The sequence below is a fragment of the Telmatherina bonti genome (assembly GCF_933228915.1).
Source record: "Telmatherina bonti genome assembly, chromosome: 3".
Lineage (NCBI taxonomy): Eukaryota > Metazoa > Chordata > Actinopteri > Atheriniformes > Telmatherinidae > Telmatherina > Telmatherina bonti.
Window position 1 is genome coordinate 24,294,834 of NC_136621.1, and position 27,675 is coordinate 24,322,508.

General features: G+C 37.5%; 1 protein-coding gene across 1 annotated transcript in view; it reads right to left on the bottom strand.

Annotated features, from left to right (window-relative positions):
- mad1l1 (mitotic arrest deficient 1 like 1) overlaps positions 1–27,675 on the bottom strand; it is a gene marked incomplete at its 3' end in the record, with an annotated part of 68,253 nt that overhangs the window by 26,372 nt on the left and 14,206 nt on the right. The window contains exons 12-17 of the mRNA XM_079264744.1: positions 21,018–21,158; positions 19,914–19,970; positions 19,350–19,441; positions 19,084–19,174; positions 5,827–6,058; positions 787–980 (exon numbers count right to left, since the gene is read on the bottom strand). Coding sequence (XP_079120870.1) covers positions 787–980; positions 5,827–6,058; positions 19,084–19,174; positions 19,350–19,441; positions 19,914–19,970; positions 21,018–21,158 — 807 coding nt within the window. The remainder of the gene's footprint in view (positions 1–786; positions 981–5,826; positions 6,059–19,083; positions 19,175–19,349; positions 19,442–19,913; positions 19,971–21,017; positions 21,159–27,675) is intronic.

A 27,675-nucleotide genomic window follows, 5' to 3' on the forward strand; every position in this document is an offset into this window, starting at 1 on the left:
GCCTGTAGCACAGTGTGCCCATTTTAACTTCACACTTCTGTTTAATGATCACTGTGCATATGCTGACAGAAAACTGCCAGTTGCTCTTAGCTATCTGCATCCACAACTGAGCTCATTAAGTGTGCAGATGCAGATGGTTATAAGGCAACATTTCAACTTTTAAAGAGCTCCATCCAGATGTGTTTGATATGAAATCAGAACTTACAGAGTAAAGAGTCTGAAAAGACATGCAAGGAGCATAGAGGATAAAAGTGCCATTGCAAATTCCTGTCAGATCATTTTTCAGGCAGTAATCATAATAAATAAGCTCATCTCAATCATCAACAACAACAAAATTCCAGGAGTATTATCGTCAGAGCAAGAGCTGTTAGATAAGGTACTTAAAGTGACACTTTAACTTTAGGTCTGTTTAGTTCAGGGATATCTTCTTTTTCTTTTTTACTGTTTCAAAATGCTATTTAAACGCATTTTTCCAGACATTAATAGAGCTTGACTTTACAATATTAATGTCTGTAACTATTATTTGATTTAGTCATCCGCTAATATCCATTAGATTAAATTTAAAAAAAGATGCTTTTGTGGTGAAATATTGTCACGCTATTAAAATGCAATAAATCAATGGATTAATCAAAGGATTATTAAGGGATTTATTTATCCTGCATATGTGATTAAAGAACAAAGTTTAACTCAATTTTTATACTCTAAGTTTAACTACACTCTGTCATATTCCCTTTCAAATAAAGTATACATTTTTGCAACCTGATCTTTAAGTGAATCGGCACATACCTTTTTGAAAAGTAAGCAGTCCTCCATGTGCTCTGCATAGACTGAGGTGAGCCTGTACTGGTTCTCAGTAGTCATATCTATCTGGTAGCCAGTCAGGACGTAGCACACAGTGCGGAACTCTTGAATCTTCCTCTGAAACACCTCTTTCAGCCGCTGGTTCCTCAGTTCTGAGCTTTCCATCTGCTTACGTAAATCTACAACACACACAAATAATCATCGTACCAGCAATCAAAAAATATTTTGATGGGAAAATGGAAACATGCAGTAAGCAAGATTTGTAAATATATTTTTATAACATCACTCTGTGTGTCAAATGGGCAACACAGACACTTCATATATAATATTCAGCCACACGTACATGACTTTCTCTCCATGGAATTCCACAACTCTACATCCCATCTCACAAAGCTCATGCAGCATAAATGTGCAGGTCCATATCAAATATACTCTCCCTGCAGCAGTCCATCTGCTCACTTTAGGTCTACAACATACTATAGTACAGAGTCAAGTTGTGACTGAGGAAGTGAGCTGCTTTTTTTTTTTTTTTTTTTAAACGGGGAGAAGAGATAATGGAGAGGGAACAGGGTGGGTTTCATTTTCATTTGTTGAAAATCAATTACCAATAATTTGGGCACTTCATCTGAAAGGTCTGTGAACTGACAGTGCAAAGAGAAATTAGCTGATAAAGAAGTTATCTATTATGGCATCTACAAGGAAAAAGTTAAAAGGTGAGAATGTGTATGTAAGAGTGTAAGTCTGTGAAAGAAAATAACTTAGAGCTATTTTATAATATAATATGGAGAACAGTCAGTGCAAGAGGCAAACAGTCACTTATTGGAGTGTTTTGGTAACAATTCACACTTCAAAAATCTTTTTGCCTTCAACTGTGCTCTAGACATTCATGTAACATCTATATTCATGTAACATCTCTGTTCTATATGAACAGAGCTGAGTCTGTGGTGACTGGATATATGACTTTAGGAAAACAGGCCTATGAGAAAGATTAAATAATATGGAGTACTGTTATGAAATAAAGAGGGACATCACTTACACGTGTCTCGTTGCTTTATTGTCAATTCCCAACAACCAACATGGCCCCCTACAGAAGCCCTACATACACATTACACTATCTCACAACATCTTCCCCTTTTAGAGGAAAATAACATCATGAAAGAAAAATCAGTTACTGTCTGGCACAGAATATCAAATTATTTCATCTCATATAAGGACTCACAAACTGCAAGTCAATCTTTTATAACTGTCTGACTGCAAATACAATGATTTTTAGGGCTTTCATTGAGCTCTGCTTTGGAGATGTGTGGATGGACCTCCTCAGATAAGAACTTCCTGAGTTCTTATCTGATTCGGGGGTTAACTCTGCCTTAGGGGGTTGCTACAATGGGATTTCATCCAGGTTCTGTGTTAACCAATGGCACCAAAGGCTTATCGTCACTCTAAAGACGGATCCTGCCCATTCCCTGAATGTAGCCGGCAAAGCACTCACAGGCCCACGCACATGCTAGGCACTCCTTCTCTATCTGAAAATATCTTTTTTCCGCATGTTTCGCAAGTTCACAGTTCAATAATCCTATTTCCCCAAATACATATCCTACTGGGCAACTGGTAATTTCTTGAAACCAGCCCCATTTGCTTTAGCAATGACTTCCCTAGCAAGTTACTTGTATATTGTTCTTTGATGGGAGTGAGGTCCTGCCTCAAGTGGAGGAGTTTAAATATCTCGGGGTCTTGTTCACGAGTGAGGGAAGGATGGAGCGCAAAATCGACAGACGGATCGGTGCGGCGGCTGTAGTAATGCGGACTCTGCACCGGTCTGTCGGGGGTCAGAAGGCGAAGCTCTCGATTTACCAGTCGATCTACGTTCCTACCCTCACCTATGGTCATGAGCTGTAGGTCGTGACCGAAAGAACGAGATCTCATATACAGGCGGCTGGAATGAGTTTCCTCCACAGGGTGGCCAGGCTCTCTCTTAGAAATAGGGTGAGGAGCTCGGTCATACAGGAGGGGCTCAGAGTAGAGCCGCTGCTCCTCCGAATTGAGAGGAACCAGTTGAGGTGGCTCGGGCATCTGGTCAGGATGCCTCCTGGTGAGGTGTTCCAGGCACGTCCCTCTGGGAGGAGACCCCGGGGAAGACCCAGGACACGCTGGAGGGATTATATCTCTCGGCTGCCCCCCCGCAGAGTTGGCAAATGTGGCTGGGGAAAGGGAAGTCTGGGCTTGACCTGCTTAGGCTGTTGCCCCCGCGACCCAACCCCGGGTAAGTGGCAGAAGATGAAGATGAAAGTTCTATGATGACGGTAATCTAATATTTGTATTTTCCGTCCATATACATGGTAGTGGCAAGAAATTTTCCAACATATGGATGTTTCATCTTTTGTTAGCTTCTTTTTGGCACGTTAAAATAAATTTTTACCAGGGGTGCCCAAACTTCGGAGCCCCACTGTATGTGTGTATATATGTGTATATATGTGTGTATATATATATATATATATATATATATATATATATATATATATATATTGTAGTGATCTTGGCCTCCCAGGATTAAAAACATTCGACTGGATTAAACAATAGTTGTATTTCTTTCTCTGCAGTAAGATTGGTCCACACAGGACGAAGAGAGAGTGACCATTTGACCCAAGAGGCGTGGTGACACTCAGAGATTTACACCTTTACTCCCTACAGAATGCAGCTGTGTCAACACGAAGGATTAAAGCACATCTAACAATTTATGGTCGCAGGTCGGGGGAAATGCCGAGAGTCGCATCTGACCAAACCCTGGTTCTGGTCAGAAATACTAAGCCAAAAGACGAGACTCCATGGCGCCAGAACAACCTCTCCCCGGACGGAGAAGGAGACAGAAGGAATCCAAACTTCTTTCCCCAATTGAAGGAACTGATCTAACTTAGTCTAAAAGACTGTGGTTAATTGTTTTGGTTGAATTTCTTCTTTTCCATTATTTTATCTTGATATGTGATTTAATTCTTTGAACTGATCACACACACACATTAATCATAAACACTGCAGTAAATAATTGTTGATTATGTTTTCCAAGCTTCAGACTTCTCTTAAGCTACTAATGTGAATGAATAAAATGTGAGTTTTCTTTTTAGGATCACCCAATGAGGACGAGTCATGACAATTAATTAATCCACCTTTAATAAAAATTACATGTAGCCATGTGTGAAAGTAATACTATAAAATGCTTTCCTTCCCCAGCAAAAGAGGAATCTGCATAACTCTGAAAGAATGTGATTTGATGTGTATTGTGGCAGACAAAGCAAGGAATTGAAAGTATCCTGTTCACATTAATGAGATGCAGAGAGAAGGAACTGGAGCTGACCTGATTGGATAAGGTTGGTCAGCCTCTGACAGAAGCAACTCATGATTGGCTGGAAGTTCGAAAGGCGGGTCTGTTTAAATTAGACTGGCAGACCAACTTCCTAGCTTTTTCTCCTCCTGAGCTTTTTGTCTTCGTTTAAGCTTTTTGTCTCCTCTAAGTTTCTTTCTTGTCCTTAGCTTTTGTCTTTAGCCTTTCGTCTTCTTTTCTTTTGTTATTTCATTATAAGTTTTTACCTCTCCGTTCTTCCGAACGGGAGAAAGTACAACAAGTGTTTATTTGTAACCAGTATTTTTCCCAAGATCAGTAATTAACTAGAACCGTAGCTCCAACTTTTTCCATTACGTCTTTACACGTAAAATCTGGAACGATCTATTTTTGGGACAATCTGGATCATCATCACACCGCTCTGGAACTCCGCTGAACGGATCCAGAAGGCCAGAGTAGCTGCGTAGACCTACATCTTCTGACGCTCCAGGGATCCAATTCCCCCGGAAACGCGCCGAATAGGGGACCAACCACCCGCTTCGACCCACACTCCGGATTCAGCGTTCAAAGTAGGATCTGATAGCGCTCTGACATTTGTGATGTCCCAAACCAGTACATCCACTTCTAATTAAATAATTAAATTTGAATTCTTATCCAAATTTAGAATTATTGAACACGTTCTTGTCAAAGATTTAAGTAAGATAATCATCCCGATTTATTTGCTTAATTCCAACCAGTTTCTTCCTGCTCCATCTCATTTAATTAATCTCAGCGTTCTTTATTAATGTTATAAATGAAATTCCATGTTGACAAATTCATCATACCATCTCACCAATAACATCTCTCCATCATTGCTCATTTTCACTGCTGTATGTTTACCATCATTGTAAATAAATATGTATAATCAATTCATCCGTTCTTGTCATAATTTCTGAATGCACGATTTCTGGTTAATTCGTTCTTAGGATTTACTCCTTTGAAGTGAGACTGTTTATTGAATTGAGTTTATTTCAGGTGTCTCATCCGCCTGAATTTTAAGTTAATTAAAGGTGATGAGTGGTGCTCCGAGGTAATTAATAAATTCATAATTTGTAGAGGCTATTCCGCTACAATATATATATATATATATATATATATATATATATATATATATATATATATATATATACATTGAAGGCGGTAGGGCTGCCAACATTAGTTGATTAGTCATGATCACATCATTTAGTAAGATAGTAAGATAGTCAATGAATCATTTTTAAAAGTAATTGTCACCGGAAAAGTTATGTAGCACTCAAGAGTTTGGGGGCATTTTATAAAAAAAATTTTCTCATGGGTAATTTATTTTTTATTTTTGATGTTTTGATATTTTTATGTCTGGTATGTATCAGACAAATGAAAAAAAACTATACAAGTGTTTGTTTATGTTTCCTTCAGCTGCAAAATTAATTCAAAGTTGTGGAATGAACTATCATCATAGCTGTCTTTTTTTAGATTTACATTTGATCCAACTAGTCGACTAATCACCAAAATAATTGGCGACTATTTGATTATCAAAATAATTGTTTGTAGCAGCCCTAATGGCAAGTAAAGAGCCATTGCAGCTACTCAAACTTATTACTTTTCAAGACGATATAAGTGAGTGAATCTATTTAATACAACACTATGTAGAAGTAATTCTGTGTGTTTATTCTTACCTAGCACCTCCTTTGATGGTGGTAAAGCAAGGCTGAGACCAGAGATGTACATGCCGGAGTCATCTTGTGAATGAGTCAACGCTCCTCCATCCTGCAGGGAACGAACGAGTTCCCTCAGACGTGTGACCTCCTCTCGAAGAGTCTCCATTTCCTTCTGGCGCTGTTGCTTGGCAACAGATGTGGGGTTCATTTTAAAGTGGAGAACTCTGGTCTTCACTGGATCATAATCTCCCTAAGTCACACAGAGACAGACATAAATCCACATTTAACACAGCTGTTCCATTAGGTGGCTGGACTCTTCCTGTCCACGGTGCAGAGGTGGGCAGGTTTCTTTCTTCAAAGATATAAAGACGCACAGACATCCCATGGCTTAGTAAGCAACAGAGAGTTATACTTTTCCTGCTTAAATATAGGCTTATATGTTTTCTTTCCCAATTAGAATGGTTCTTTTTTATCAATTTCATGGCAGTTTTCACTTCATCTTTTGCCCCTAAAGCCTAGCTGCATCATTCACCATAAATAAACAAGTGGAAAATATTTAGAATTGGAAAGCAAAGTAAAATCATGAATGCAAATTATGTAAAATTCCACTCCAACTTTTTTTTTCTCCTTTTAAACTTTCCTTTCTTAATTTTTAAAAGTGGACCAAATTTAAAATGACAACAACATATAACAGTAAGTTGGACTAAACATGTGAAATATGTTACAAATTACGTCATGAATTCTTGCTATATAAATAAAAGAGGATGGATTTAACAGAAACAAAAAACCAGAACAGAGTTTCAAAGCATGTGTTTAGGTCCATACTTTCAGCTAACCCACCTTCCATAGCAAGTAAAAGCAATGCAGGAAGATATCAGGTGCATGAGAAGAAAGAGACTGTGTATGATCGGGGAAGTGGGTGGTTTGGAATCCTTGGAAAACAGTGCTTTTATCTCTGCAGAAATAATCACAAAGAAACATCCACTCACAGAAGGAGACGAGTCACAGATTGGAAAGTGACTCCCTAATGGTGAGTTGGTGTGTAGCAATGTTTGACCTTGGAGTACAAATCAGCCAAGTAGCACATCAAGTGATGTTGAATTGAGAAGTCAAAGAGACATCTGTTACACTAAGTTACATCACTGCCAAAAACAGACACCTGCTTTTGCAATTGTGCCTTCAAAAAATGACTCTTTCTGGATTGTCATATTGTCTTTATGCATCAGCTTTCAAACATGTGCACTTCATATTAAAACTGTAAAGCCCAGCTACTCTAAAAGAGAGGTGTAGAGCTCAAACAAATTCATTAATGTTCTACGGGTCAAATACATAAAAAAAACAGGATTTTACTGTACAAAACTCTGAGTTACTGAAAAGGTTCTGTATCATTGCCTGTGAAGCAATAAGGAAAACCTGAGTAAACCTAGATGGAGGTTACACTCCACTGGTTTTCCCTGCATGAATGAAATCAGGATGACCAGTGAAATGCAGCACAGATGTGGAATTTCATAAAAAGGGCCTGGGGAAGTTTCAAATCCAAAGTGGAACGTGGCCATAAGATGGAATCTAAACCTCAGCATGTGATCTTATCGCTACAGCAGGCACTTTTATGCTCAATCCAAGACACAAATACTGTATTCACAATTTCATAAAATCCTTAGGTATAAAAAAACAAAACTGGGAGTGGAACCTGATTAGAAAATATCTAATTAATTAAAGGTTTTGTATTTAAGCAGATGTGATCATGTGCTCTGACAGCTTGAGGCTGGATGCTGCATGAGGAGTTATGGCATTTTCTTCTTCTGTAGAGTAAACTACATGTGCTTTCACATTGCTCACCAAAAGTCTCCAAGAACAGTATAAAAACTTCCTACGCTTATCCATAACTGGTTTTTCTATTCAATACAAATCACTGCATCAGTGTAATCTGTGTACAAGGAAACAAACGTTCTGCGCTCTGCCATTAAATGCATGAACTTTTTTAAAGTGTTAATTTTTCTGTCATTGATTGATTGTAATTAACGCTTTAAAGCCCCATGCCTACATAAAACACACAGTTGTAAAGGGGAATTGATGTTCTGAGGAACACCTGAAGTAAGCTAGAGGTCAGCATGTACGACTGAAATTTGGAAAAGAGAGCTGCAATGAAAGCTGCAATGCCAACTTCTGATTTGATTGCGTAAACTGCATACTTGCAAGTTGTAGTTTCCTGCAGTTCAAGCCCACAACAAGCAAGTATTTTTATTAATATCTTTAAGTCAGAAGCTAGCATGGGATAAAACATAGGAAATGACCTGTAAATCCCAACAATAGAAAAGACTAGACTGTCCATAGGCTCCATGTTGTCCATGTAGTGGTAGCCTCAATCTGTGCAGGTTCTGCCACAGGGAAATGAGCCTTGGGGAATTTATAGATAATCAAGTGGTGATTGAGGCTGTGCATGGAAGGTATGAAGACAGATGTCTGCAGATCAGGGACTTGAATGGAAGACTGAGCCCAAGGGCAATTACACACAGCGATGACAATCACCTGTGTATAGGAACATTAGGAATGTCGGTGACTACCAGTTAACATCTTTATTATTTTATCTGGATTTATGACTACCTAAAAAACAGACCACACTGTGTGAAACTGAAAGGCTTTGAGATGGTGGTCAGTAGAACTGGACCACAGCACGGGATTGTACTCTCACCTTTTGCCTCTTCAAACTGTGCATGTCGGATTTCTAATACAGCTCTGAGTCCTGTCATTTATAGAAATCCTATAATGACTGCAGGAGTGTGGTGTATCAGTGAAGGAGAAGAAGCTGACTGGAATACAAGTACCTTAGAGTTCTACATAAAAAGAACTATTGAAATTATTCAATGTGATGTTGCATATCTTCTCTCAGTCTGTTGTGAAAAGTGCAATCAACTTTGTAGCCAGTCAAGGAAGCAGCATTACAGCTGAACAACCTGATCAAGAAAGCTGGTTCTGTGTTAAGGATAACTCTAGAACTGTTGGAGCTGCACAAGCTGCTAAAATAATGGAGGACTATTCATATGCCAATTGAAATAGAAATGGATATTAGTGAATGACTAAATAAAATAATAGACACAGTTGTGGCATCCTGAATATTAATACTAGTCTGGTCATGGAACTCGGACTGCAGCTATGAGCTGCTGCTATGCTACGACTCAGGCTCTCGAGAACATCTTAAATATCCTTTAGTAAATAACCTTTTGACCTTAGAATTCTGCACCACGGATGTGTTCGATGACATCCATCATGTGCATTTCTACAGCCGCTGTTCCAAATCTGAAAAAGCGCACTAAACAACTTTTTAGGGCTGTGACGATATGCTTTTGTCTCAATTCCATTAGAATCCGATTTTTTGGGTCCCAATTCAATTTAAATTGCGATTCTCACAATTCTTCGATATTGCTGTTTTTTGTGGATTTAAAAAAATGTACAAAACTTTTTTTTGCTCATTATTTTTCTTGATTTGAACTAGGAAAAAAACAACACAGTAGCCAGACCATCATTCTGCTGCTATAATGCCAAAGAAAACAAGTAAAAAGATCTATCAAAACAATAAAAATGACCAAAAAAATTATAATGGATTATTTTTATTAATTTTAAAAAGAAAAATCGATTTTAAAAATTAGCATTTACACTAATTAACTGTCTCGTGTTGTGAGAGGGCTCTATGCATTAGCATCTGTTAGCAGTGTAGACACATTAAAACAGACCAAAGTGACAAAATCCTTTGATTCAAGACAGAAATAGACAAAATCTTTTCAAATATCTGCAGAATATCAGATTTATCACATACACAACCAAAGCTAATCAACCAATGTCAGGCAAAAAAAAGGCAGTAAGGTTAAAACAAAAAGTAGGGTTGTTACTGATGCATTCATGTACAAGTAACTTGTGCCCATAATCGTGCGAGACAGTAACAACACATTCAGTCCGTTTTTAATGACCAAAGTGTACTGTGGTGTTCACGAAACTATTTTATTACTTTTCATACAAGCTCTTACTCATGTGGAAAAAAAAGTTCTTACTAATAAATTTCTATAACTACAGCAACTTTACTTCAAATCGGAAATTACTGTTACGGTGTCCTTTAGACAAACTTTCAATGACACACATAGAAATCAGAAGGAAAACAGACAATAAAGGAATAAATAAGAAAAAATAAGATGAAGTAGTTAAAAATATAACAATAAAGAGAGATAAGGCAGAGTATTTACAGAATTTACCATATCTACATAGACATGAATGATTAGACACAGAGTTCTGTGATTTGATTGCTGCCAGTTTTTCAGGCCACCTGTTTTTATATTTGGTTTGTAACATTGATGGTTAACAATCTCATTGTGTGATTAGGGACTAACCCTTAAGATAAAAGCAGTGTAATAAAGGATTTAACAATAACTGTAACAGACCCATTTATCAGATGCAATAAATAAAAAATAAATATTGTTTTATCGTGACCTGTCTTTTTACTGGAAGATACATTATTGTGGCAGTTTGTGTAAATGCAGCTCTCTCACACCAATGCTTGTCAAGCCTGTGTTACCATTATTAGCAAGTCTCATTAATAATCTCTACAGATGGGTCTGTTCACTCCTTAATTTCCTTGAGCTTGTTATACGTATCTTCTGGACTCATTTTTAGTTCTAAAAGTATTCGTCTGTGCTTCCTGAGTGCCTTTCTTGTTATGTATACGAGCCAATGCTGTCATGGGTGGGCATGGTTTCTTCTCAGTACAGCTGCCATTCATCAGCCCATCAGTCCAGCAGTATATCTTTCGGAGTCCATCCTGCCTTTGACGCCAGATTGTCGTACTACCAACAACTTGTATGTGGTCTCTTAGCATTTAGAACTTTTGTCTTGCTTATTTTCTTCATTTAAGTTTAGGGCTGCGACGTTTACTCAGGTAACTCCAGTAACCCAAGTACAAAAATTGATCGAGGAGCACCTGAAAGGAAAACACCCCCACTTCACCGCTCCAGGCGGAGATCCAGCTTTCCGATTTATCTCAACAACAGAAGCACCTGTTAAAATGTAGTGTTATAACCTGATATCAGTCAGCAGTGACGAGGCATGGCAAGGTGTGAGCTGCTAAAGCACATTAAATGTCTTGTAATCCATCCCTCATCTGTCTCTCCTGCACACACGCAGAGTCAAAGCGCATGTTTTAGGCAGCGTGTGACGGCAGGCGTAGCCTTTGTTCCTGCGCAGCAAACTTTTATTCCGTATTAAACAGACACACTTTTAACAGGCGTGTCGTCCACCAGGACATAGGCTAGCTCTTAGATACTTTGGACATGTTTACAAGTCAGTCCTTTCTACGTGAATTCTTCTTTAAATCTTTTAAAAGGCAGGAATTTGCAATCGGTTGAGAATTTTTTTCTCCACACATTGAGCGCGTGTACAAATACGTTGGCTGCACCAAATCCTCATACATTAGGTAATAACAACACATGCAACAGCTTCACAAATATAAATTCATCGATTTACTTTGGTTGAGTTAATAGTATTTGTTTTACAAATTAAAATAAAAAAAAAATAATGGTTAAGAGTACTCGATTACTTGTAGAAATAATCGTCAGAGTACCCGATTCCAAAAGTACTTGATAGTTGCAGCTCTATTTAAGTTATGCATTATCTTCCAAGAGAATCCAGCTTGATCTTTTTTGATCACCTGAGAACAGCCTCCTCACCCAGTCCTGCACTAAACCTGCATCTTGACCTCTGTTCACCTATCTGCTCGCAACTTGACTTGCCCCCTAGACCTTTACACCAACAAAGTTTTTGCTTCTTAACTCCAGATTCCTGTCTGCTCTTTGGGTCTGAAAGCTTGGCGTTGTGACAGATGCTGAAACTGTCACAAGGACTGTTTAAGTTGTATAAATATTATATTTAATAATCAAGTGTGAAAAAAGAATGATTTGGTCACCATTTGTCTTTGAGTTGACCCGATGTTTGTTGGGAAAAGCTACCCTATACACACTTTATCTTAGCCATATTTCTTGCTGTGACTTACGTTCCAGATTATTTGACAGTCGAAACTCTATCATAGCAAGAAAAAGAAAAAAATCATAATAGTTTTCAAAATTTTGCAGGTGGTCAGTTGAGGAATTCAGCCATAACTGCTAAAAGTCATTTTCAAGCCACAACAACCTTTCATCGTCTACCGCTTACTGTCTCAGCAGACAGTACAGTTCATACAGACTGAACACATGAAAAACTGGCAACTAAGTTTATGGCCTCATGCTTACACTCACAGTCGAGTTCTATTTTACTTGTAAAATATCTAGTTGTGTTGCCCTTTTGCACAACTTTCTTCATTTTAAAAGAGAATAAACAATAGGATGGTGAGTCATCATGTAACTATGGGATTGCAATGCCAAACTGTTTTAGGCTCTTTTGCCAAAATGGAAGTTAATTTAAACCAGTGTTTTCCAATCCAGATCCTCAGGACACGCTTCCCAGCACATTTAGATTACTAAACTTTCTCATCACTTTCTCAACAGCCTGTTAACAAGCCCTTTATTTCATTAAGGTGTGTTAAAGTAGGGTTACCTATAAAACATGCAGGGCACGGGTCCCAAGGACCTGGATTAGGAAACACTGATTTAAACTGTAAAGAGAAGGGCCAAATTATAATTGCCAATATAGATATAGTAAAATCTTTTAATAGATAAAACACGCAAGCTCAGATATGATATCACTGTCACAGCAGACCACAAAAATATCAAAATCACAAGGGGCTGTTTGATTGATACATTTAATCATTTTATCTGAGATTATTGATTAAACAATATTGTTGATTGTTTTACTACACAGTTTGGCTTGCTTGTGTACACATATGTGCATTAGAAAAACAATGTTGATGCAACAACTTGCAACAGTAATCATCCATCTTGATACACAAACTCAAGTACACAAAGTACATCAGTATCATGAAGGGAAAATACAGAAACTTTTAAACTGAGAATAAATTACAAATTAAAACTGAAAAGTTGTCATGTTACTTCTATTCCTGACAGAGAAAAAATAAAGGTGCAATTTGGTCCTTCAAGCAGCTTGTAGAGTTTGACTAAAATAAAAACAGCAAGTTAATTCTAGTCCTATATCCTTGTAAATCTAGAAATTAGATTCCTCCCTAAAAAGAAGAAAGAGACTCACATTGCCATGAATATGCATATGTACATTAACATACATTTTCACATAGGCAGACAGTAGGAAAAGCTGATAGTGGCCGTTAATCTAAAATATATGTACAATTACAAATGATTTCATGTATCCATCCAGTATCTTGTATCCATCTTAAATATTTAGCAGGACCAGAAGGTGATTTCTGGCTACTTACATTTTTGAGTTCAGCACACTTTCAAGACCTCAGTTGCAGATCTAAACACTTGGTGCTGTTTATTATTTGCAAACAAATACTAATTTGCTCAGTTTATTAAAGAGGGGCCAAAATGATCAAAAGATATTTTTAGTAACTAAATTCATAATGTGTTTATTGAGGGTTTTTTTTTTTTTTTTTTTAATCATTTAAAATAGGTTTAAAGCTTTTTGTGCACATTAAAGATCCGCAAAGACCACACAGCTTTGTGTTTGACTATAGCCTGTGTTTATATAACATCGCCTTAACATGCATCAGCTTGTCTGGCTGTTAATGTTTGGCAAAGCACAAACACAGAAGGAGCATCCCTCTCCAATCAATCATTTGTCTTATTGTAAGCAGGTTGTTAAACACAACTTTAGCTGCCTATTCTTGTATTTTTTATTAAGTATTTTACATATTTTCCTTTTAACATTAATCTTTTCTTATAGACTCAATAAAATGATGAACCTGTATATGAGCATAGAATTGTCTCAAACAGTAAAACCAAAAAAAAAAAACTCTAAATGTACAATTCTGAACAGCACAGTATGGTTGTGAATTAAAATCTGGTGCATATGATGTCAGTTTGCTTACGTCTTTGTCCTCATCAATAATGAATGCTAGAAATAAACTGAGAATCCAGTGGTTCTGAAAATAAAAAGATGAAAGCTTTGTAGGTCTAAACTTTTAGCTTCCTCTCTGCTCAAGAAGAGAGCTCATTAGTTAGGATGCCCAGCAACAGCAGAAAAGCATTACAAAACAAAGAAAAAAGCTGCCTTGAGCAGAAAAAGAACTATAACACTTATCCAAAGTGACTGTGAAATCTTGAGTGCAAGAGTCAATGGTAATAGTATGAAAACCTTTAAATTAAGGCTTGAGAATGACATCCAGGTACAACTAAAAGTTAATTCACATCAGGATAGTCCGCTAGACTCAGTCCGATTGGAGACTAGACTCAGTTGTAGGGAGATGTAATCATGCGGATTGAGGTCGTGTTCAAACTGCACTTTGGTCAAACGAGCTAAACCATTACAATAATATATCCCCATTCCCACCAAAGATGGCGCTGTACTGGTATTTAGCAAGAGAGAGAATAAAACCTGCATGAAGAAGAAAACTCAGTTCCCTCCACTTACGAGCAACATGGAGCACGGAACTATCCCTGTTTTGTTTATTTATTTGATAGGGACAAGTATGCTTCATGTATGATGTCCCATTTTAGCCAAGGCTAATTTTCAATGCCCATCCCTAGTTTGGTTTTGCACTATACAAGAAAGTATACACAATACATGACATACATAACATGTTTTGGGTTTATTATTTTGTCTTATGCAAATATGCTGCAGAAATACAATGCAACAATGGGTGCAGTATGAACAACAGATAAGGCAGAGGACCCTTAACATGATTGTCATGTATTTGCTGAATCAGAATTTGTTTGGCGCATTCACATTTCCTCAAACAAAACAGACTTTTCAAGCAAAAGAACAAGGATTTGATTCAAAAAGCCTGATGTGAACGTGCCATAAATCATTAGTCATCAACTCTGGTCCTTGAGATCTACCATTCTTTAAGTTTTAAGCTGTGTCCTAATTCAGGATCTATGCACTCTGAATTGTGGATTTGTCAGCTACATATGTCATAGTGACACGCCAAGCGCTGTCCCATTTGAAAGGCTCCTTCAAATCCAGCCTATAAACTCGCACCTACTTTAGTATGTAGCAAAGACTAGTAGCAATGGATCCTTCACAGCCTCTGGGCTCATTTCTTTCAGTTTTTTATATTTGAATGTTTTGTGGAAAGAAGGGGGAATACTTGTGGATAGCCATCACATCTGCAGTTGCTAGTCAACAGGGGGACTGGAGAACTATAGGTAGTTCTTGTACACTGGACGCTCTCTGGCCTATGTAGTCTGCACACTCAAGCAGACCCCAAACTTGGACGCAGCTTTAATGTTGTCTTGCTGCAACACACCTGACTCAAATGAATGGCTCATTAACAGGCTGGGGCAGAAGTTGACAAGCTGTAGGAAAACCTTTTCTTTTGAAATAGGTGTGCTGTAGGTGTGCCAGGGAATAACCAAAACCTGCAGAATGGTAGAGCTTGAGGATTAGAGTTTATGGTCTAAATGGTTCCCAACAGAAAAGAGACTGTCCTCAAAACATTATAAATTATTGGGTTCATTATTTGATTTGATATCACATATAAAATGAAGACAAGACCTACAGTTTCAATCTTTGAAGCCAGACAGTTGAAATTATGACTTGTTGAGGTATAATTGATATTTATACTATTTACAATAAAAAGTTTGGTTTGGTTTGGCAAAAAGCTAGATGTTGTTAATGAGTGACTGTTAACTTGCAATTAATTGTTTCCCAACAAGGATGGTGCCAGCAAAGTTATTTTTCCAAACCAGCTCAACACTCAACAGGTCAAACAGTCTTTTTTTTTTATTTTAAAAAAAAAAACTGTGCTTGTTGGTACTCAAGACCTGCATGGTTTTTCAAAATCCTGGTTTAAAGACTTTCTACACTGCCAACTGACTGAGATTTTGCTAGCCAATTGAGCACACTGTGACATTTATATTACTTAATTTCACAGGGGCAGAATTACAAGTTTACAAGTTGTTAAAGGTTTATTTGTTCTCCATGGTAGGATGGGTGTCAGACCCCAAGCTGTGGAAAGTGTCCCTAATAAAGTATTCCCTCTTTATGTCAAAGGTGAGTTTAAAAAAAAAAAAAAAAAAAAAAAAACAACAGCTGACACAGATGTTTACAAAATGTAAAATTACAAATGTCTCTGTATTATATTTAGGAAATAATGTTACAATTACTGCAAGTAAACATTGCTGTTTTGCAACTGTTTGACACCGCAAAAGGAAAAAAAAAAGCTTGACAACTTTTCATAAACACTGAAACTCTCATTCTCACGTTTACAACGTGGGGAAGGTTTATGTTCAGTTGTTGCTTAACGCAACAACTGAACATCTGCGCTGCACGGTGGCACAGTGGCACAGTGGCACTGTGGCCTCACAGCAAGAGGGTCCCTGGTTCGATCCTTGGCTGGGAAGTGTTTGGTGAGTGGCCTTTCTGTGTGGAGTCTGCATGTTCTCCCCGTGCGTGCGTGGGTTCTCTCCGGGTACTCCGGCTTCCGCCAACAAAATGCTCCCTACACAGCTGACAGTACTTCAAGTTATCTCGTTTAATGGCAGCAACCAATTTAGACTATTGTTCAGGGTCAGCAAGCAGTCTGGAAAATGAAATCCCATTATTGCTTATATTTTGCCACCCATGAAACGTTGCTGATGTGCAAGTCACATGATCAGTGATGTTGATTAAATGGTCACTCATCAACTGTGAAGACTGTAGTTCCATAAGACCAAGAAAGCCTGAAGGTTTTTTTTTAAGTTTTCGATGCCTACACTTGTTATCTTTGCCGCAATAGCATCTTGTTTTATTCTCTTTTCTATGTCTGATGTCCATCAATACCCATCCCAATGGGTATTGTGCAATAGTTGTGATTTCTGCAGTACGGCTGATGATTGTTCATACAGTGTTTGCTATTGAGTTCTGTTATTTATGTTGTAAAGGCAGTAGGGCAGCAACTAACAATTATGTTAATAGTTGACTAGTCTGTAAATAATTTTTTCAATTAGTAACAATTACACTGACTACTTAGCTATAGTGTCATATCCAAGCTATACAGAATTTGCCTCTAAAGGAAAACAAAATAAATAAATAAAATATTCTAACATCTTAATTTTTGTAGAATTGCATTGAAATTATTATTTACATCTTGAAAAAGCCCGTTTTGTAAGGTAAACAAGGGCCAGAATCCTTTAAAAGATTCCTGAATCCAAATGGTGATCCGGATCACGACCAAAATTAAATTACTTCTTCCTTTTCACATTTTAAACAACTCCTGAAAATTTCATTAAAATCTATTATAACTGTTTTAGTTATCTTGAACACAAACAAACAGATAAACGCCAGTAAAAACATAACCTCTTTGGCAGACGTAACAACAGCACATCATTACTCGGTAATACTATCCGGAATTCTGAAAACCCTGACTCTGGGATGTTTTGTTTCAGATGCTCATGCATGACTGTCGTGCTGCCGTGGTATGCCAACTCTGTGTGGCAGACTACATATTTCACCTGTTTGACACTTTGTTTAGCGTGAAATATCCCCAAACTTTGGAAATAGGTTGTGCGGCTATCAGTTTGTTCTTCGTTGTTTAAACAAAGATGCTGCATAAAATGACAATACTGCCCCCACCACTTCCTGAGGTGCTTTGCGTCACTTGCTTGGTGTTTAGAGTTCTTATACTGTCTGAAAAGCCGTGGTTGGTAATTGCCATTAAGTTGCCTGGCGCAGCGCTTTATTAGCAAAGTTGTTATGGACATTTATAACGTGACGTGTTAACATTGAAATTTCGTGTCGATAAATTGTTGCAGCCTTAAAAGGCAGCTTACACTACTTAAGCCCAAGTCAAATTCGTTAGAGTGAAAAACACAAAGTATTTGGGATGCAGTCTGTATACAAAAGGGTATATGGAGGGGGCAAACGTTTCTTATTTTTGTGCAAAAGGCCAATATCAGGCCATTTGTCCATGAAGAAGTACAATTTAAAGTTGCTGGATGAAGCTGTGGACTGGAAAAACTGTTGATTCACAATAAAGCTTAAACAGGCAATGTCATGTCCTCAATAAAAAGTCAAAGCCACACCAAGAATCGTGTTTGCAGTGTTTGACTACTTGGACTGAGTCTCTTTACTCATTACCAAATTGTTTACAGCAAATTTCAAGACTTTGTATAGTTCACTAATAAATCACTTACTGCTGAATGGCTGACATCAAGACAGCAATCCCATTACACTGACAGTCTGAGTGGCTGACAGTCACGCTAGTCGGTTCAATCAAAATATTAAGACAGGACATAAATGATAGATTACATCATAGTAAAATGATGTGCAATTAGACTCAAAAAATCCTTTTGTCAGTTTCTTCTGCCATTCAACTGCGTATGTCATTCACGTATAACCATTCAGCCATTCATTTCCCACTTCAAACACTTCTCCATTCAGTCACTCATCCCTGGATGTGGAGGTGTCTTGGTGTGCATTGGAGCATAGAGGAGGCATAAAAATTATCTCCCAAGACTTAACCTGAACCATTGACTGTGTAACCTTGAAACCTGTGCAGAAAATGCAGACTCCTACGTGCACATGGTTGTCTGTTGCCTTAAAGGTAGTGGTCATGCTTAATAAGACATGAATTTCATTCGGTCCACAGCTAAATGGAACCAACACGCTTGCCCACACACGTTTCATTAAAGAGCCCTGGTAGGCTTAGTTTGGCACAGTGTGAGTCAGGGGAGTTAGAGAACCTGACTGAGATGGAACAGACACACACACTGAATACACACAGACTATTTAAATAGAATAAGAGATCAAGGATAATAGAAGGAGTTTGTTAACTAACTGACAATAAAAGAAGCTGCAGAAAATCGAAAGTGCTTCAGTCAGAAATGTTAAAGTCACCACTAAGAAGGATTTAATAATTATTAAAATATTCTCTTCTGAAGCTGAGGAGATTATAAATTTATTCACTCCAGCATAATGCTTTGTCAAATCTAATCACGTCATCCAATCAAAGAGGGGCTTCCGATAAGCCAAATGTTTCACAACGATGCCAGTGGATGCTGCTAGAGTGACACCTGGGTCCAATTGTGCTTGAAAAACTGTCATATATGAGAAACGTTTGTGGGAATCAATCTCTGGTGTCTTGCAGGCTAGGCTGCTGTCCTTGGGGTTATTAAATTGGTTCCTTTGTGCAAGACGAGTAAATCCATCAGAAAAAAACAGTTGGAGGGAAGTTTTGGTGCCTACCTGCAGGTTGTGTCTCTCCAGTCTCATCTCCAGAATGTTATTCTGCTCCTCCAAACGTTGTCGTTCGGTTTCTAAATCTTCAATTTTCTGTCTGAACATTATAAACAAAAATAACGGGATAAAAGGTTCAATTATGGAGCACGGCTCTGCTCAGTACATTAGGTCTGGGTGAGTTAATCTCATATTTTAGTTCACATAAGCAACATTTTTTTTAATAACAGGATCTGAAATAGTTTCTGGTGTAACTGGATATGAGAGCTAACTACCTGAGTATGTTGATCTCCTCTTTGGTCGCTAAAGAGCTGCTGTCAGAAGCAGAAGCCTGCTGCTTTTTCAGAGTCTCTAGCTCAAGCTCCACCTGGGACATACAGAGAGAGAAAATAAGCCTGTTGTACTAACATCACAACGCTTTTGGCCATGTGCCTGACAAGAACCTTTAGCCTTCAGATAAATCCTGACAAGTGTATTATATTGGATTGCTGTCTTAAGACAAAAACCATCAAGACAGATTCAGCAAAACATACAAAAACACACAATTAATCTTTAGAATCATTTCACATTTTACACACAATGCTCCACTTCTGGTTCTTTGTGCCGTCTTTACAGTATTGATGTCTTTGTTATTCTTTAATATGCTGTCTCCTCTGCAATTATGTCTCATTTATTTTTGCACAATAATTCCTGTTATACCAGACAGGTGGATTTCACACGTTAGTACTTATTGCCATGGCTGTGATGAATTCACCGCAGCAACAAGGACCCACAGAAAGAAGTAAATTTAGTGATTTAAAAAAAAAAAAAAAAAAAAAGGCTGGAAAAAAAATACTCACTGTTTGTAGCTGTAATTTGAGCACCCCAGTCTCCTCTTGAGCTTTGTTCAGCTGGGTCTAAGAAACAGGATGATTGAGGGAAAAAAAACATAATGGCTACCCCATGCAGTAAACATTCTGCTATTTCCACATGTAAAGTGTGTGACAGGTTTGTTACATTGTGTGCAGTGTTTTCATCACCAGCTGGTTGGCCTTGCAAAAAAATCTCAGAAATGGCCCTTTTCCGTTAGCACCTACTAAGCCAAGCCCAACACTGCTCCTCCTGGTTTGAAGCTGAGAAGACACATTTTTAACTCCTACTGCAATGGGGTTCTGATGGTGCGACGTAGGGCTGAAAATGTGACGTGTACAGTTTGCTGATCACTATTGGCCAGAATTTGACATCACAGGATGAGTGGTAAGAATGTCTCCCGATTACAACCTTCGGTATTATCAGCAGGCGGCAACACAACAGTCTTCTCTGGCTCTGATAATTGAATCTTTTCCTGATCAACACCCATAGAGCGAGCAGCAGGTACAGTATGACCTTGACGCCCTCCATTGTTGTGCCATGTGACTTCACGATATTTACAAGCCGCCTTGTTACAGCAGTTCCACCCACAATGAGGTCGCCTCAACTGTAATAGAAATAACAGAAACCAAACAACGCAGTGTCTGGTGCTAGGTGCTAGTGGAAAGGGGCCATAAATGGGCAAAGCAGTTGAAGGAGTTTAAAGGTCCCTTTATGCTCTCTTACGTATGTAAATGGGGACATCAGTTTCAAGAGTTTTCATAAGTAGCGGTCCTCATACGTCCATGCTTCTTTTTCATTGCCTTTTTGTTCATTCATCAGAGGGCAGAACTGAGTTCAGTTGGTCCTTTTGACACCAATTGGTAGCAGTAATTAATAGTTAAGACATTTACAACCATCAATAATACAAGAAGAACTAGAATAATATTTTTGTTGTTCTCAGTTTCTTCTGTCTCATTTTCTGACAAAACTCCATCTGCGAATCCACCTTCTGCATCGAGCATAAATTGGCCTTAAATCACCATGTTTGTTGTGAAAATGCAAAATATTAATTCTCACACAGTTAAATTATGTTACAAAAAATGTCCACCCACCTCCATCTCTGTATTGTGGTTTTGTGTTCTCAGGAGAACTTCCTCTGCCTCTTTGAGTCGTTTGTTGAGTTGAGGAGAGTACTCGTTAGATGCCAACTCGCTGTCATAAGACTCTAGTATACCTCGCATTCCATCACGCTCCTGGAACATGAAAATGTAAACATAAAATGTTACTGTAAAGGTGGAGATCTATTGCCTAACATATATCTATGTAGTCAAGACAAGAAAATGTCATTTGTATTATATAAGCAACTATGTTCAGAAATACATCACAATTAAGCAAAATTCTCATTTGGGACAAAATTTAGATGACATTTGCTGGTCACTTAAAGCGATCTCCTACCCTGGTCCTCCAGTCCACTATCCTGCAAATATTAGAAGTTCCCCTGCTGCAACACGCCTGATTTAAACTAAATGGATCTCTGAAAATCTCTGCACAAGTCAGGTGTGTTGAAGCAGGGAAACATGAAAAGACTACAGGACGGTGAGCCTCGAGGACCTGAATTGAGGATCACTAATTAACACACTTTGGATGAGTAATTAATTATATAATAAGAAGACAACATGACTATAAGCAAACTAACATCCAGAGAGAGGCACTTTTGACCACAAAAGCGGAGTGGACTGTGACTGTGGATAATTACTGTCCACACTAGTAAATTAGCTGTGAGAATTCCAGATCTTACAGGAAACACTACACAGCAGGTGTCTGAGAAGAAATTAAAAACAGTCAAGTTTTCTTTCCCATACTGAAGCTGCCTTTCATGTTAATAGTTGTTTTCTATGAAATTCTGTGTAATCCTGTATAAAATGGTCATGACTTTTTCATCCAATCTGTGATAAGGACGTTTATGATTCTAGTCTTTTCTAATCGTCATCTGCTCATGAAGTCATAAAAAAAAAACAAATATCTGTGGAAAAATTAAGAATAAAAACAAAAAGAAAGAATAAAAGCATTGTTCACTTGACCATAAAAACATTGCTATGATAAAGAGACACATTTGAACATAAGGCTACAATATCATGCTGCCTCATTTCCTTTAGTCCTCGTGTGGTGAGAATATTTAAAAACTAAATGGATTTTTTTTTTTTTTTTTTTAAGTCAATGACACGTCCCCAACATCATACTGTCCAGAAAATCAACACACCCGGAAGATGAAATGCGTATAAAAAGAGGGGGGGGGGAAAAAAACCTCTTCAAGTCAACATTTTCACAACTAGCACACACACTGCCATACAATCCACTGATGGCCATCAGGTCATCTCGTCTGTCTTTACTGTCGATGCTTGTGAGTGTATGTTCTATGATGTATGATAAATGAAGTACATCTTCAAAAATTTGCAAATTATTACAAGAGAAATGGAAGAGTTAAAAGAAAGGGGAGTGTGTGTAATTGAGGGTAAAAGAGTGGGAACAAAATGAATTTACATTCTCACACCACAGCGAAGCAGCATGCATTAACCTTGTAACCACCACTGCATCATTACACTCCCTTCATCACTGGTGTGTTTTAGTCTGCACTTTGTGTCCACTGTTTACAATTAGAACTGAAAAGTCATCTTGGCTCAGATTTAATTGAAGCTATCTGAAAAGAGATGAGTGAAAAGATATTCTGTAGCGTAGCAAGTCTTATATGTAAATAACAATAAATAAAGATGCTATCTTTTTATTATATTAGAACTGGTTTTGGTATCTGTGACACTGGGAATAACCATTGGTCATCAAATACTACGTGTCAGAAAACAGAAATTAATACCAGTAACTAATTCTTAAAACATTTCATTCTTAACTTTCTGTCTTGTGAGAACAAGAGAATCTGTTTAAAGACTGACAATCAAACCTTTATTGATGTAAATCTACTGTCAGTCATGACTGTTAAATTGAAGCATTTTCCTCCCCCTCTTTCACGCTGCCAGTCCAAACTGTTTTGTAAAGAAAAGTAAGTGTCATTTAATGACAATCAATATGTAAATAAATATTTTAGCAACAATCTGACTTCTTAGGATCATGTTTGTATTTGGAGTGTCACTGAAAGCTCATCTGTTAACCATTAAAACAGCTAATACTGAAAGGGTTTAGAAGCTCAGCCTCACTTAATGTAATAAATATTCGAAATAAATTTTCACTTTGCATAATAATATATAAGCTAATCGCTTATAAGTATTACCTTGTTTGGAATAGCTTAAAGGCAAATCACAATTCCTGAGTGTAAATCAATTGGCTGCAAATGTCCTGTCTGATTAGTATGTACATTGGCATTTAAACATGCATAAAAGCAAAAGTACATAAATTAGATTGCATCTACGCTTGGAAAACTCAAAGACCAAAATAAGGATTAGAATTATTTCAATAACTCATAAAAAATATATATGATTTTATTATAACCAAATCAATGTCCTGTATCACCTAATAAGACAACTGGCCAATGCAGACATTGATGGGAAAAAAGAATACAGACATCTAACTGGACATCACAGTGAATAGAAGTAAATACTAGAAGGTGGGAAAACATTTGGAGGTCAGTGTTTGCTTCAAATACTAACCAGAAAGCCCTTTGGCTGTTTACTCTCCATTAACGTGCAAAAAAACTTATTCAATCTTAATCAAAAATCTGTCAGCTCTTCACAGATAAAAGAATAAAAAAACATTGTGATTCAAAAGCAAAGAGGGAGCAGGAGGACAGACTGATAAAACCATCATTACAGTTTTCATAATCTACCTTTCTTTTATTTTTTCCACCAAAAATTGCTTTTATGTCAACAGTTTTATCTTGTGCACGGCGCTGTGGCTGTGCCTCTAATAGGTCAGTAAGCGGCAAAGTCATATGAAAAACATCATATACTGTATGTGCAGGCCAGCAATAGTTTAAGATGACATGGCCTTGTAGCAATGGAAGATTAATTCAGAGTACATAAAAAGTTAAAGAACAAAAGTTGTGTGTGTGTGTGTGTGTGGAAGTGTGTGTGCGCATGTGAAATGAAATTTTGTCTCGTGCATTGCATAAGTGTCACAGAGCAAGGCATCAGTAAGCCAGTGCATTTGTATAGGTGTACATTTAAGTAAGAGAAGGAACTAAGTATTAGTGTATTCAAGTTGAGGAAATTGAAAGGGAAAAAAAAAGAAACAAATAAGGCGGCTGGAAGACCTCTCAGTTTGTGGAGGATGCAAAAAGAATGCTGAATTAGCTGACAATAGGGGGCGCATTGCTGGGAAAAGTGCAAACGTTTGACAGTGCAACTTTGAATGAGCCACAAAACATTCTTAGAAAAAAACATTATGAAAAAGAAAAAAAAAAAAAAAGAAGACTAAGATTATTGAAAGACAAAGAGTTTTCTCAACAACTGCATCCTTAAAGGTGGAGTATGTAAGATTTTCAATATTTTCTAAATAAATTAACTAAAACAAAAGACTACAATCATAATTTGATAGTTTTTTTTTAAACATGTAGGTTCCAGTCTGTCCATATTTGATGTGTTATTAAATTACAAGTTTGATTAATGACAAAGACCCTTCTTAAATGTTTACCTACCAGTAAAAAAAAGTGCTTTTTGTCATTTGTCATTAATTAAACTTGTAATTTAATAACGCATCAAATATGGACAGACTGGAACCTACATGTTCGAAAAACTATCTAATTGTGATTGTAGTTATTTTATTAGTTAATTTATTTTAAAAATATTGAAAATCTTACATACTCCACCTTTAAGGTTCAGAAACTAAACTTTTCCAATGGTCATGGGCAGGGGTAGGTAAGCAAGTTTGGCCCTTAGGGGTTCAGTTCTGCAGGTTTTAGATCTCCCCTCAAATCAATCCAAAAGCGTATCAAGTTCAGCTCAGAGCCTTCTTCTTTTGAATCAGGTGTTGAAACAAGGAAACATCCAAAACCAGAAGGACTGTGGCGACTTAGGACAGAAGTTGCTCACCACTGGTCTAGGACTCATTCACTGAGCGGTCTTATTTAGGACATTGACTTTAAAGTGGAACTATTATGTGCATTTCCGGCTAATTTATTTTTATTTCTGAGACCAGAAGGGCTGGGATTGATCGAGTTATTGTTACAAATCGCTTTATTTACTTCAGACCGACCCTCTCCGTAGGCTGTCAGATCAGCCTGTGGGCAAAACAAGTGGATTGAGACTCTTCTGCATTAAGCCCCGCCTCCCACCACTGCGCTACATCAGGAGCGCGCACCACACCTGCTTTCGCCGTCATTGTAACATCTCATAAACAGAAGGATTAGGCTCATATAAACTCAATAAAAAAACAAAACACAATGTCAACACATAGCATACAGCCCTACATGTTGGAACCTGAATCAAACCCTGAAAACGAAGTGGAAAACAGCAACCCACAGCAACAAATGCAGCAGGATGTCTCTCTTTGGTAAACTCACCAGCCATCGTTGGAAATAACTTTATTTGTACATGCCCTTGTTAACCAGTAGAAGGTAACCAATCACCGAACCTTATCCCCCGGGACGTCACAAGGATTTCCAAGTAGAAAAAAACTCTCTAAAACAACGCGTTTTTCGTCACCATGGAAACCGAACAGAGAGCGTGCTGAAACTCAAACTCAAACTCAAACATGCGTTTAGGTGATAAAAACAGTGCCGTTCATATGTCTGATGAGGATTCAACACTGGAACACTGTAGAAAGCTCAGAAAACTTGAAATACCACAATAGCACCCCTTTAAATTGCAATTCTCACAATTCTTCGATATTATTGATTTTTGTAGACTAAAAAAAAATTTACAAAAATTTTTTTTGTGAGTCATTTTCTTAATTTCAATTAGGTAATAACAACACAGTAGCCAGACCATCAAACTCTAAGTACCATAATAGCACCCCTTTAAGTGTAACTTCCCTTTCACGTGATGTTTTAAGTAAAATATTGAAGTGTTTTAAATATATGCAAAGTGTGCAACGACTAAGGCAACAATCACATAGTCAGAGGTGCTAAAACCCCCCACATCCAGTACAACAGCTGTGTAAATGCTCACTCTGTTAAAGAGTCATAATTGAAAATTTGACTGAGATACTAAATACTACTTAAATTTATAAGCCAGAATAAAAATTCTTTACCTAAACCCACTTGTCTTACCATGGTTCAACAGAAGTAAAGCACTGTTACAATTGTTTGAATGCAAAGGCTTATACCAACCAGTGGCAAGTAATAATTCAAAACAAAGCATTGTGAACTAAAACCTTTGACCTTAGTTAGTGTTTAAAAAAAAAGCCAAATGAAAAGAACTTAGATGAAAGTTCTGCACTGCTCTGCAGAGAAATGATGCTGTTTAAGTGCTGATTACATTAAGAGCCAGGGCAGAGATGTAATTGGTATTTCTAAATAAACTGCAAATCTTAAATGCAGTCAATGCTCCTGGACAATTTGTCCAATTGTGGTCTTTTAGAGCTGATCAGCACTAAACACATTTTGCCAGGCAAAAAATGGCTGTCAAATGATGAGCTGAAAAGGGAAAATGCTAGCACATACACCCTTCCAGCCCTTCAGAAATGACACAAAAGAAAGGTCGGACACTGTTCAAATGGCATGTTCACTTCATTCCTCACTAAAATATCTGCATTCCTTAAATCATAAAAATATTTTTCATTTCAGTTTGAGCATGAGAAGCAAAATGTCCTCGAAATTTCTGACAGACCATTCTCAGTGTCTCAGCTTCCTGTTTCCCCCTCACACAGGTGTCAGAGCAGCTGGCTATTAAAGCAGATATGCCACCAATGATAATGCAGGTAACTGTGGATTTTAGGTGAGCTCAAACAATTGCTGTGCTTTCAGCAGAAGAATTTAAGAGCAAACCTCTTCATTTAATTTAATATTTACTATTCTGTACAGTCAAGGTCAAGCACTCAAGAGATGCATCGACAAACAAAACACATTTTACAAGATGTATAATGTTCCGCCACCATGAAATTCAACTTGTTACAAAGTGCACTAAAAGGTCACTTTCATTCAGACAGAAACATCAATGAGAGCTGGCTACATTAGAAGTCATATTATAATAATGAATAATAAAAACTTTGGTTGCAGCTCTGCCATATTTAATCCATTAGTGTGCTGAGGTTTTTGTGGAATCATATAAAATGAATGAAAGAAAAGTGATGTATAAAAAACTAAAACCATCTGGGCAGTTGGGAATATGGTTAAGTGAGAGGCCTAAATCTGTTTAATGACAGCCAATGAGGTGGCATGACTTTGCAAATTTGTCTCTTGTTAAAAAAGAAAAACGAAAAAAAAAAAAAACATAGGTTTGGCAACCATTAGATCAGAGACACTTTATTTGATTAATCTGTTAAAAGCTAATTTTTGCACCTTTAAATTACTATGTAGCCAATACCACTTATATTGATGAATACAATTCCATGTTAGTCTAAATATTATTGCTGTCATATGAAGTGTCTAATGAAAGCACCTCAGTATTGTGCAGAATGTATGACACATACAAACCGTATACACCAATCTGGCAAAAGAAAACAAAGTTAATCATGTAGATTTAACAAAACACGAATGGGTATGAGCCTCCCATCTGAGTTATTTATGCCTAACAGATACAATGAGCAGCTTCTCATCCTTAAACAACCTTGTCAGAAGTTGTTACCATGCGACAGGAGGGTCACCTTAAAAGTCTGCTTCAAGCA